Genomic DNA, 11,117 nt, shown 5'->3' on the forward strand with positions numbered 1-11,117 from the left:
CAGAGAACCCGAATCAGGCCGTTTTGAGTATAGTTGTTGTGGGTCTGTTCCACGTGGTACGTCGTCCGCCGTACGCAAAATTTTTCCATCTCTCATCCATTACACTGTGCGTCACTCAAAATGTGATGGAGACGAGACCCACCATTTTTACATAATTTGGGTATGCTGATTTCAATGGCATCACCCGTTTTTCTCTTACACGCCAGGATTTTCCACAATTTTCCTAGAGAGTTTTCCGGAAAACCAAAATTGGATGTTTTTACTCTAGTAACATTTTGAATTCATGCAATATCCCAGAGGGGTGACCTATCAGGCGTTGTAGTACGGTTCAAGTATAGTTAAGCCACACAATTCGTTTAAAAAAAAAATTGAGTCATTTGAAAAAAATTGATTTGGCTATTCCCCTCTGAAGTCCAAATTTTGAAGTAAAATTGATATCCATTCAAACGCTCTGAAAATGAGTATTTGGGGTTTTTTTGGCATGAAAAGACCGAATATGACGCTTTTTCTGCTATAAAATTAGATTTGAATACACTTACCACATGTTAACATTTTTGGTCATTTTTGACCATTTTGGATAGTTTTTGTTTGATAAGTGTATTCAAACCCAATTTTATAGCAAAAACAGCGTCATATTCGGTCTTTCAGAGCGTTTGAATGGATACCGATTTTACTTCAAAATGTGGGCTTCAGAGGGGAATAACCAAATCAATTTTTTTTTTCAAATGACTCAATTTTTTTTTTAAACGAATTGTGTGGCTTAACTATACTTGAACCGTACTACAACGCCTGATAGGTCACCCCCCTGGGATATTGCATGAATTCAAAATGTTACTAGAGTAAAAACATCCAATTTTGGTTTTCCGGAAAACTCTCTAGGAAAATTGTGGAAAATCCTGGCGTGTTAGAGAAAAACGGGTGATGCCATTGAAATCAGCATACCCAAATTATGTAAAAATGGTGGGTCTCGTCTCCATCACATTTTCAAAGTTAAAATAAAGAGTCTTACGGGAGTAAGACGAACTTTTCCGCACGGTGGTAGTTGCGTATTTTATTAAGAAAGTTCAAAATAATATTTGCTCGATTCTTCAAGTCTTTCAAGTGGCGTAAAGTTCGATACCAAAAAATATGTTTCAACTTTGGCAACGAAATATTCTTTAATTTAATAGCAGAAGTACCCGAGAAAAGATTTTTCACACTTTCATGATGAACCCATTTGTACGACATTTGAAAGTATTCTATTTTCTAACAAAACACTATAAAAAATATGTCAGACGTTAATTTTGCCATAAAGATTATTTTTGAAACACTTTTCATAACTAAAGTCACAACAAATTTGGATTTTTGTATGGGAGCCATGTCTGTATGCTACCTTAATGGCGTGAAACTTTGCACAGGTTATTTTTTTCACAAATAACATTCGGAGGGTTTGGAGAAATTTCAACCAAAATCAAGAGTACTTCCCATACAAAATATTCGTTTTTGAGCCAATTGAAAATTTTGTATGGGAGGTACCCCTAATTTTAATTGAAATCTCTTCAAATTTTCAGAATGTTATTTTTTTGTGTAAAAAATAGTCTTGGCAAAGTATTAAGGTAGCATACAGGCATGGCTCCCATACAAAAATCCAAATTTTTTGTGATTTTTTCAAGGAAACTGTATTAAAAATTGATTGTATCTCAAAACTAACGTCGGATTCGGTTTTCTCGTGCCAAAAAACCCCCCAATACATATTTTTGAGTGTTTATTATGACTACATTAAGTATGACTTTTGGACGAAAATTGGACTCTTTTTCATAGGTATCACTCCAGGCATGGAATTTTTTTCCATCAACCAAAGTCGCTCAAAATCTGATGATTTCTATTCCTGGGGACCCCCAATCATCCCGTGAAGTCAGATTTCAAATAACTTTTCTGGGTGGTGAGAAAATCGATGGACAAATTTTGCGTACGGCGGACAACGTACGACGTACGACGTACGACGTACGACGTACGACGTACGACGTACGACGTACGACGTGGAAGCGACCCACAACAACCATGCTCAAAACGGCCTGATTCGGGTTCTCTGACCTCAGAAACGTCCAGAAAACATGTTTTTGAAGTTTCGTAAATTTTGACCTATTGCAATACTTTCCCCTTTCACACTAGGTGTGTGCGGTAAAGTAAAATGATGCACAGTGTTATCTCACCTCCCAGAAAAGTTATTTAAAATATAACTGAACATGATGATTTGGGGTCGCTCAAAAAAAAATAGCCTGTGCAAAGTTTCACGTCATTACGATACCATACAGGCATGGTTTCCATAAAAAAACTCCAAATTTTTTTGACTATTTTATGAAAAGTGTTTCAAAAATAGTTTTTATGGCAAAATTAACGTCAGACATATTTTTTATAGCGTTTTTTTAAGAAAATAGAATACTTTCAAATGTCATACAAATTGGTTCATCATGAAATTGTGAAAAATCTTTTGCGAGTACTTCTGTTATAAAATTAAAGGATATTTCGATATTTTTTGGCCTCGAACTTAACGCCGCTTGATAGACTTAAAAAATCGAACAAATATTATTTTGAACTAGCTTAATAGAATACGCAACTACCACCGTGCGGAAAAGTTCGTCTTACTCCTGTAAGACTCTTTATTTTTCGGACTCTGTAAGACTCTTTTTTTATTGTGCGTACGTAATATTAAATTGATCTCTCTCTGGTCCGTTTCTGTGACTGGCTACTATTCGTCTCGAAATGCATACAAGAAAGATATACAGTCCCGTATAAAATACTAAAAAATGGGAAAATATTAATTCACTCATTAAGAATATCATTCGAATGATCAATTATTACATGTTATTGAATAAATTGAACTACAAATAAAGCTCCAACGAAATGGCGGATTGTATGCTTCGTCGATTATATCGTTAATAATGATACCGATCCAAGGACCTACAGAAAAACTTGAAAAATTATTAAAAAATAAAAAAAGATACAAAAGAAGTGTCGTTAAACAATTGTCAAATATATTGAAAAGAAACATTACCGAATGGTATCAACCAACATATCAGTGCTTTCTGCATGAATGCTATTTTGAACTGAAAAAAAAAACAAATGGTCGTTATTGAAACTCATTTTTGTTCAAATTGTGTCTATTAACACTCACTTTATTTATTCCATACAGCCAAGTCCATGCCGCCACCAAATTTAAGACTGAGAAAAAAGATATTTATTCATATGTCAAAAATCAGTGTTTTGTTTACAAAACAAACATACTAAGTAGCAAAATTCCTATATACAGATAGAAATGCCAATAATGCGAATCCGGAAAAAATAGTAAAGTCTGTCCAACGTTAAATGCGATCATTATCCAACCAGCAATATGTCCATATAATTTCCAGTCACATTTAAAGATTTTTTCCACACCTTTTCCGAATGCATTATAAATCAACATTAAGATAATGTAAAAGAGTACAAGTACCACTAGAATCGAGGAATGAACGAAAGAATTTAGTCATGGAACATTTTGCAAAACTTTAACCTTGTCATTACCGGTTAGAGATGGAATCAAAGTTTCGGAGGTGCATATAATTTGAAAGTGCACATAATGCAGATCTGGACCAATGAATATTATTACTATTGTGAATAGAAATATATAGCCCAGCCACAGGTTCAAGGATGCACCCCAAAGAATCAATGACTTCAGCATCAATCCTTTTTTACCCTGTAAACATTGCGAACATTGAGAGGAACACTGCATAGAATTATTCAACTTTTAAATGTGCGTTACTTTTAGACTTCCCCACAACCACATGATGGTTGCCAGTATATCAGCCGCTGTAAAATAACATTTCATAACATACAAAATCAAAAGGCCTTTTTGAAAAAAGGTAAATTAAGTTCAAATTTAGAAGAACCACTTACCAAACATTAAAACCATCGCTTTATTAATTATAATTATTTGTAACAGTACATTAGGATGTAATGTGATCGGATGCAAATGCGCATAACTTAAATTTGTTTCTTGGTACATTTCACTTATTTCACTTTGTACATAGCATAGAAATGCAAAGTAAATGGTACCAAACAGAAATCCCAATAGTCCGGCCAATTGGCCGGTGACCTTTCGTTCGGTATAACAATTCAAACTTTCCATTTCTATAATGCTGATGACCTGATATATCAAGAATGCACGTATACAACACAGTCTATTTGCAATGATCTTTAGACAATAGCCAATAAAGAGAACACAGAAACAGAGATAAACGAATGTTTCTTTTAATCACATATTTTGTCACTCAATTAAAATGTTCAAATTTTATTTTTATTCTATTATTAAATTCTTTTTAATATTTCTATTAATTTTGTAGTCGAAGAGATGTTCTTTAATTTCACAGAGAAACGGAATTTACATGAAAGACAGACAAAACATTTATCAAAACTGAGACGCATTAAATATTTGGTCGGATTCACTCTCTGAATATATTCTGCGATACATTGCATACCGTTGCATACACAAATGCTAACACTGGCGGCTTTGGTGCTGTATATAAATATACACTGAATAGATTCAATACAAATGAGTTTTGATTACAAAAAATATTGTTTGTCGCCACATATTCACTGTGCATAATTCAATAACTCTTTTTTTAATATTTTTGTCGAATCTGACGCTATTTAACAAAATACTATAAAATCTATTAAAAGATAAAGAGATGACTCAATCGGCGAATGCGTTGTTTATGCCATAATTTCACGATGTTACCAAATCACAACATATTAATTAGAGTGCGTCAAATCAAACCGAAGTTCGGCATTTTCGAGTGCGATTAAGCTTATCGATTGTTATGTTACAGCATCAAATATAAAGACCTGCCCAATGGATCAAAATTAGTAGGTGACAATAAGTGCTTAGTGCAGTGATGTAATGCATTTACACAAACGCCGTAGACTTGAACTGCTTTCAAACCAATTGAATTGCTTCTGAAATTAAAAATCAGGACTTATTTCAAAATGTTTTCTCTTCAAATTATGAAGAGCAAAAAAGCTCTTCACTATCTATTTGCAAAATATTAATTTAATCTATTTTCGTTTATAATTCTATTCAACGATAATATTTCGGGCACAGAAGGTACTCAGATCATTTTCAGAATATTTGGAGTATGAAGTGATCATTTCATTCGCAGTGATTTATAACGAAAGTGTGTTTTTCAATGTCCGTAGTAGAATTCAGTTTAGATAAGTAAACATTTGATGCAAAAAGCATGCAATATAATGTGTGATGCTGTCAATATCAAGCAATTCATTATTCCTTTTCGTTTTCATTCTTCATCATATGTGTACGCAAAACGTAGTTGTATATGATTCGGTTGAGTTCGGGCATCGGTCGCACTGTGAATCAGACATATGCCGACAAATAATAATTTTCGTAAACAAAACTCCTTTGTATTGAATTTGTTGTATAAACAGAAAGTATATAGCATTCTCCAACTCTCTATTCAGTGTGTGTTATGTGTTTATATACAGCACCAAAGCCGCCTGTGTCAGTATTTGTGTTTGTGTATGCAATGTATCGCAGACAATGAATCCAACCAAATATTTAATGCGTCTCAGTTTTGATAAATGTTTTGTCTGTCTTTCATGTAAATTCCATTTCTCTGTGAAATTATAGAAAGTCTCTTCGACTACAAAATTAATAGAAATATTAAAAATAATTTAATAATAGAATAAAAATAAAATTTGAACATTTTGATTGAGTGACAAAATATGTGATTTAAAAAAAACATTCGTTTATCTCTGTTCTTTTTGTGCGTTTCTGTGTTCTCTTTATTGGCATATGTCTCAAGGTCATTGCAAATACACTGTGTTGTATACTTCCCTTCTTGATATTAGGTCATCAGTATTATAGAAATGGAAAGTTCAAATTTTTATTCCGGACGAAAGGTCACCGGCCAATTGGCCGGACTATTGGGATTCCTATTTGGCACCATTTTATTTGCATTTCTATGCTATGTACAAAGTGAAATGTACCAAGAAACGGGAATAATTAATAAATCGATGATTTTGATGTCTGGTAAGCGGTCCTTCTTAATTTGAAACTTTTTCAAAGGAGTCTTTCGATTTATTATGTTGTGAAATGTTATCTTACAGCGGTTGATGTACTGGCAACCATCATGTGGCTGTGGGGAAGTCTTAAGGTACATATAAAAATCAAATAATTTTGTGCAGTGTTCCTCTCAATGTTCGCAATGTTTACAGGGTAAAAAAGGATTGATGCTAAAGTCGTTGATTCTTTGGGGCGCATCTTTGAACCTGTGGGTGGGCTATATATTTCTATTGACAATAAAAAGCATACCCTATGGTCCAGATCTGTATTATAAGTACAGCACTTTCGAAACGTTGATTGGACCTCTAACCCGTAATGACAAGATTAAAGTTTTGCCAAATATTCCTTGACTAATTTATTTCGTTTATTCCTCGTTTCTAGTGGTACTTGTTCTATCTTTCATTACCTTAATGTTGATTTATAATGCATTCGGAAAAGGTGTGGAAAAAATCTTTAAATGTGACTGCAAATTATATGGATATATCCTTGGTTGGATGTTGAAAGCATTTACTGTTGGACAAACTTTACTATTTTTTTCGCAGTCGAAACAATCGGATTTCTATCTATATGGTGGGATTTTGGTACTTGGTATGTTTGTTTTGTAAACCAAACACTGAATTTTGACATATAAATAAATATCTTTTTTTCGCAGTCCTGAATTTAGTGGCGGCATGTACTTGGCTGTATGGAATCACCAAAGTGAGTGTGAATAGACACAATTTGAACAAAATATCTATTTGAATTTCAATCGCGACCATTTCTTTTTCCAAAGTTCAAAATAGTATTCATGGTGATTGCACTGATATGTTGGTTGATACCATTGGGTAAGGTTTCTTTTCAATATATATGACAATTGTTTAACGATACTTCTTTTTTATCTTTTTTTTTATTTTTCCACGATTTTTCACGCTTTTCTGCAGGTATTTGGATCGGTCTCATTATTTACGGTATAATGGACAAAGGATACAATCCGGGAAATCGTCGGAGCAACACTTTTAATCCAATTTATTCAATAACAGGTAATTGATCAATCGAATATGAAATTCGTAATAAGTTAATTAATATTTTCCTATTTTTTTAGTATTTTACACGGGACTGTATATCTTTCTTGCATGCATTTCGAGACGAATAGTAGCTAGTCACAGAAACGGACCAGAGAGAGATCAATTTAACATTACATACGCACCACCACCAAACCTCCATAACAAGGATACTGCTTAATAACGAAAGGGTGTGCAATCACTCCTTTCTCAAAAATGCCATAAAAAAACAACAAATTAATATGATAGATTTATGTAGTAAATTACGTAGTGTGCACAGATTTAAGAGTTTTGATAGAGTCATGAGAAAAGTTCTTTTTACTACAATGGAATCTCAATTTGTGTGAATGTCCGTCTTTTTCGTTATTTGTCATGGAGTAAGTACCGTTCCATCTAGAGGCCTTACTTCATAAATAGCATTGAGAACGACAAAACTAAAAAGGACTATGTCTTTTTGGGATACAACACGAAAATTATCAATTTCGTCTCATTTCAATATCACATGGGCCCGATTTCACCAAATTTAAAATCTTCTTGTTTTCAACTGTCTCTTTTTTGTCAACAATAAAGAAAATATAGCCTATTAAGAAATCTATATAAGAAATCTGTTGCTATTGGATGAAAAGGCAGAAATTAAAAAAAGAGAATTTTAAAATGCAGGAGAATGTTGAAATCGGGCACTGAACACTGATTTTACTTACTCCATGTATGACAGTGCCCGAATCTCATGTAGATTTACATGTTATTTTTTAGTATTTCGAATATGTCTTCGACAAAAATCCGTCCTACATTGTGCCATACTCTCAATGCCTTCAAAGTAAAATTGCATTTTTTTCCTGAAGATGAACTGAACTGGCGAATCAAACTCAAGTCGAAAAGTCGAACACTTTTTATTGAATAGCATATTTTCGATTAAAATTCAATTTAATGATAAAAACAATAAAAAACGCCCCAAATGTGTAATTACATATAAGCCCCAATGTTCAAATCGACTTGACTTGAATTTTGTTTTATGTTGCAGTGTTGTCAAGTGTTGTATTGCCTGCAAATAAACTCAATAAAAATACAGCTGTTTTGTTTTTCCCACTCTCTCTCTTAACATTGTTAAAAATATACAATCTCAGCACAGTGACATCATCCAATTTGAATGTGTTTGACATTGTGATATTGAATGTATGTGTAGCTGTCACTGGGTATGTCTATCATTTGACAGTTGTGGACAGCTATTGTACTTGTTGATTTTGACAAAAGAGAGAGAGAGAAAGAGGAAAAAGAGGGGAACGATCGATTCACTGTCTAATATACACAAGAGTAGAGAATTTGATATACTTAATTCACAAAAACAACGACAAATGTATACTGTGTACCGCTCGTGTGTAAAGAAATGAAATAAAGCAAGTCAATGCCAAGGTCAAATGCGTATTGCACTTGCTTTACCCGTGTTTAAGAAAACAAAAACATGTTTTTTATCTTTTATTTTCTTTATTCAAGTATGTAATAAAGCAATTTTGATACAAATTTAAGCAGAAAACAGATTTCAAGCTTTCGAAGCCAAATAATAGACAATTTATTGTTAATTAAAACCACATAAATGAGGGAATTACTAATATTTTCTGCCTTCTATTTCGATACAACACATAAAAATATTGGTAGCATGGACAATATCGCTGAAAAAATAGTAATTTTTGTACGAATTTCTTCAAAATATTGATCTACCTTCATCTAAAACGTTCTTTGCTCAGAGCTCTTTACTCCAAACACAATGTTTTTTGCAGCAAAGAAAAATGTGCATAGTAAAATCATGAGTTTTCGTGTGTATTTTATACTTTTACTGTGCGTTTGATCATCAATTTCAAACTTATTCAGCGCAGCTTCGTTTGATTTCGACGAATTTCAAATTGGTGTTTCCAATGGACCATTTTGTAGCCAAAAAAATGTTCTGATTGAGATAAATGACGACTTTCCATGCGTTACCCAATTTTCCGCGTTCCTTATTCAATTTAGACAAATTTAAAATGCCGCCATTAAGATAGGCATAGAGTTTCCTCAATTTGGCACATCGCATAAATGGAAGAAGATCGTTTGATGTGACGGAGCTAATGGAAACCGTGTGGAGATTCACAAGATTATTGGCCAGCATTTCAATATCCTTCGACGTAAGACCACTCGGCAGTGTCAACTCCTTCAATCCGGTCAACTGGTGCAAGCTGTAAATTTCGTTGAACTCACGAAGAGTCAGCTTTTCAACAGCTGGCAATGAAACAATCTCATCGCAAAATTGTTGGTTGATACGTTCAACGGTTAAATGTAATCCTTTAAAAATGCCTTTTCCGTGCATTTCATTGAATAGATCTCGAAATTGACCCAAGCTCGACAGGTTGCTGCCAAACTTTTTGGTGAATTCAACGCCCAAAACGTTCAATTTCACATTGCTCGCGTCCAACTGACCCTGATTCATCCACAGAAATTGTGACGTGGTTGAAAAACTTTGAACACTCGCATTTTGCTGGAAGAATGCACTTAGGTCTGGAATTTCCTTGTTTATCCGCGGTGACAATGTGATGTGTTCAAGTTTTGGATAGCATTTGTTCAGCCAATCGTTTCGCCTATAAGAATTTATGATATAACCCACGTCGTCGTAAATCGTCAAATTCTTTAGATTTGTACAAAATTGCAGCAAAACTTCGTACACATCACCACGACCAGTGCATTGATGAAGTCGAATGGTTTCAACTTGCGGTAGGATTGGTTTAAAGTTTTTGATTTTATGTGCATCAATACATGTACACACAAAATAGATGTCACCAACCGATTCAAATTCATTGACGGACGTTTCGATGTAACTGAGTGGCCCCACATTCTCGTAGTACTGCGATATGTTATGAATGAATCGATTGAAACCAGAGGTTTGCGTGCGTTCATTCGATACACCCTCATGATCAGAGTACACCGTATAAATGCCATTGTAATGTGTGAACTTTTCGCATCGTTTGTAATTTCGTTTGAAATATTCGCCGGCCACTTTATTCATTCGTGTGCATGTTTGGCCGAATGAATGCAAATCTTTCACATTCAAATACTCAAATATCTCGTCAAAACAATCGATTGTCAATTTGAAAATTGACGGCAAAGGCACTTGGTCGGAAGAATTCGATGAGGTCCCAGCTACTTCGATCTCATCGCTTGATGCGGCTTGGTTTATATCATAAACCGATTGCGATTTTTTGGGTGGAGTCTCGGTGTAGTCATCGTCACTGTTGATTCCACTCATTTTTCTATTCGATTCTTCGGGATTTTTCGATATTCGCAATAAACGAAGAAACTTTTTAAAAAATCCCATTACTGAAAAGAAATTAAAGAAATTCACTTTAATTGATTTTGACACAACAGAATTGTATTTCATGTAAAATGTTAAAAGTTAAAAATAGAATGAGGAATAATGCGAGCAGTGATGGAAGAAATAGTCGCAAAACATAAATTAATTTCACTGACAACAGCACAATATATGCGATATTTTTAGATATGATGAGTCAACACTTCCAAATATAGGCTCTTTGAATCGATTTCAATAGATGACATATTTCAATTCACAATGGTTTTTACTTTGATAATAACAAAACAAAATACGTTACATAATTTACTTTGAATTCAGTTAAATATTTTCAACAATATATTTTGATAGATACAATTTCACAATTCAACAAAGTTCACTGGTGAGTGAAAATTACATATTCCAACGTGATTTGAAGAGACACTGACCGCGTTTTGCGTATTAAGGTTCATATACGATGGAGATAGATGCGTGCTAAATGTGTGAGGAGCCGATGTTGAATGTATTTGTTCAGTCCGTTCTTAGTAGGATTACATTCACATTGGAGCGAACGACTTTCGACGGTAACCGACCGATGAACACTTCGGCTTTCTATATGATATGTCCAAGGGGGGTTGACGTATATGAGATTGGAGACTTTTTTTTGCGAATC

At 33.9% G+C, this 11,117-nt stretch overlaps 3 protein-coding genes across 8 annotated transcripts; 1 reads left to right on the forward strand and 2 right to left on the reverse strand.

Annotated features, from left to right (window-relative positions):
• Positions 1–2,586: 2,586 nt before the first annotated feature.
• Positions 2,587–4,180, reverse strand: LOC116350417. Of its 2 annotated transcripts, none has more exons than XM_031782211.1 (8): positions 3,913–4,180; positions 3,779–3,825; positions 3,541–3,712; positions 3,265–3,471; positions 3,155–3,201; positions 3,035–3,086; positions 2,842–2,940; positions 2,587–2,779 (listed from the first exon to the last, which is right to left on the reverse strand). In XM_031782211.1, exons 1-8 carry the CDS (start codon positions 4,142–4,144, stop codon positions 2,670–2,672), a joined length of 966 nt encoding a protein of 321 aa, XP_031638071.1. In that variant the 5' UTR covers positions 4,145–4,180; the 3' UTR covers positions 2,587–2,669. The 2 variants fall into 2 exon arrangements, 1 of the variants encoding a protein (XP_031638071.1); XR_004202022.1 differs by having other exon boundaries at positions 2,765–2,779; positions 2,842–2,951.
• A 1,492-nt stretch (positions 4,181–5,672) lies between these two features.
• Positions 5,673–8,202, forward strand: LOC116350378. The gene is made up of 8 exons (XM_031782160.1): positions 5,673–6,061; positions 6,139–6,185; positions 6,247–6,406; positions 6,476–6,682; positions 6,747–6,793; positions 6,867–6,918; positions 7,015–7,113; positions 7,176–8,202. Exons 1-8 carry the CDS (start codon positions 5,899–5,901, stop codon positions 7,313–7,315), a joined length of 915 nt encoding a protein of 304 aa, XP_031638020.1. The 5' UTR covers positions 5,673–5,898; the 3' UTR covers positions 7,316–8,202.
• Positions 8,203–8,734: 532 nt separating this feature from the next.
• LOC116350376 lies at positions 8,735–11,022 on the reverse strand. 5 transcript variants are annotated; one of them, XM_031782155.1, is made up of 2 exons: positions 10,863–11,022; positions 8,735–10,476 (listed from the first exon to the last, which is right to left on the reverse strand). In XM_031782155.1, exons 1-2 carry the CDS (start codon positions 10,915–10,917, stop codon positions 8,993–8,995), a joined length of 1,539 nt encoding a protein of 512 aa, XP_031638015.1. In that variant the 5' UTR covers positions 10,918–11,022; the 3' UTR covers positions 8,735–8,992. The 5 variants fall into 5 exon arrangements, with proteins under 5 accessions (XP_031638015.1, XP_031638018.1, XP_031638017.1 ...); XM_031782158.1 differs by having other exon boundaries at positions 10,894–11,014; XM_031782157.1 differs by having other exon boundaries at positions 10,776–10,887.
• Positions 11,023–11,117: the final 95 nt, after the last annotated feature.

The sequence above is a fragment of the Contarinia nasturtii genome, unplaced genomic scaffold (assembly GCF_009176525.2).
Source record: "Contarinia nasturtii isolate CC-2019 unplaced genomic scaffold, AAFC_CNas_1.1 Cnas_scaffold_4084, whole genome shotgun sequence".
Lineage (NCBI taxonomy): Eukaryota > Metazoa > Arthropoda > Insecta > Diptera > Cecidomyiidae > Contarinia > Contarinia nasturtii.

Excerpts from the sequence above, each read along its gene's own strand:
- LOC116350417 (XM_031782211.1), bottom strand. The coding sequence starts at position 4,144 with ATGGAAAGTTTGAATTGTTATACCGAACGAAAGGTCACCGGCCAATTG. Across the intron at positions 3,472-3,540 it reads TTTGATTCCATCTCTAACCG|TGGTACTTGTACTCTTTTAC; the intron begins GTAATGACAAGG and ends CCTCGATTCTAG. Across the intron at positions 2,780-2,841 it reads TTCAATTTATTCAATAACAT|TATTTTATACGGGACTGTAT; the intron begins GTAATAATTGAT and ends CCCATTTTTTAG.
- LOC116350378 (XM_031782160.1), top strand. The coding sequence starts at position 5,899 with ATGGAAAGTTCAAATTTTTATTCCGGACGAAAGGTCACCGGCCAATTG. Across the intron at positions 6,919-7,014 it reads ATGTTGGTTGATACCATTGG|GTATTTGGATCGGTCTCATT; the intron begins GTAAGGTTTCTT and ends GCTTTTCTGCAG. Across the intron at positions 7,114-7,175 it reads TCCAATTTATTCAATAACAG|TATTTTACACGGGACTGTAT; the intron begins GTAATTGATCAA and ends CTATTTTTTTAG.
- LOC116350376 (XM_031782155.1), bottom strand. The coding sequence starts at position 10,917 with ATGAACCTTAATACGCAAAACGCGGTCAGTGTCTCTTCAAATCACGTT. Across the intron at positions 10,477-10,862 it reads TTCAAATCACGTTGGAATAT|TAATGGGATTTTTTAAAAAG; the intron begins GTAATTTTCACT and ends ATTTCTTTTCAG.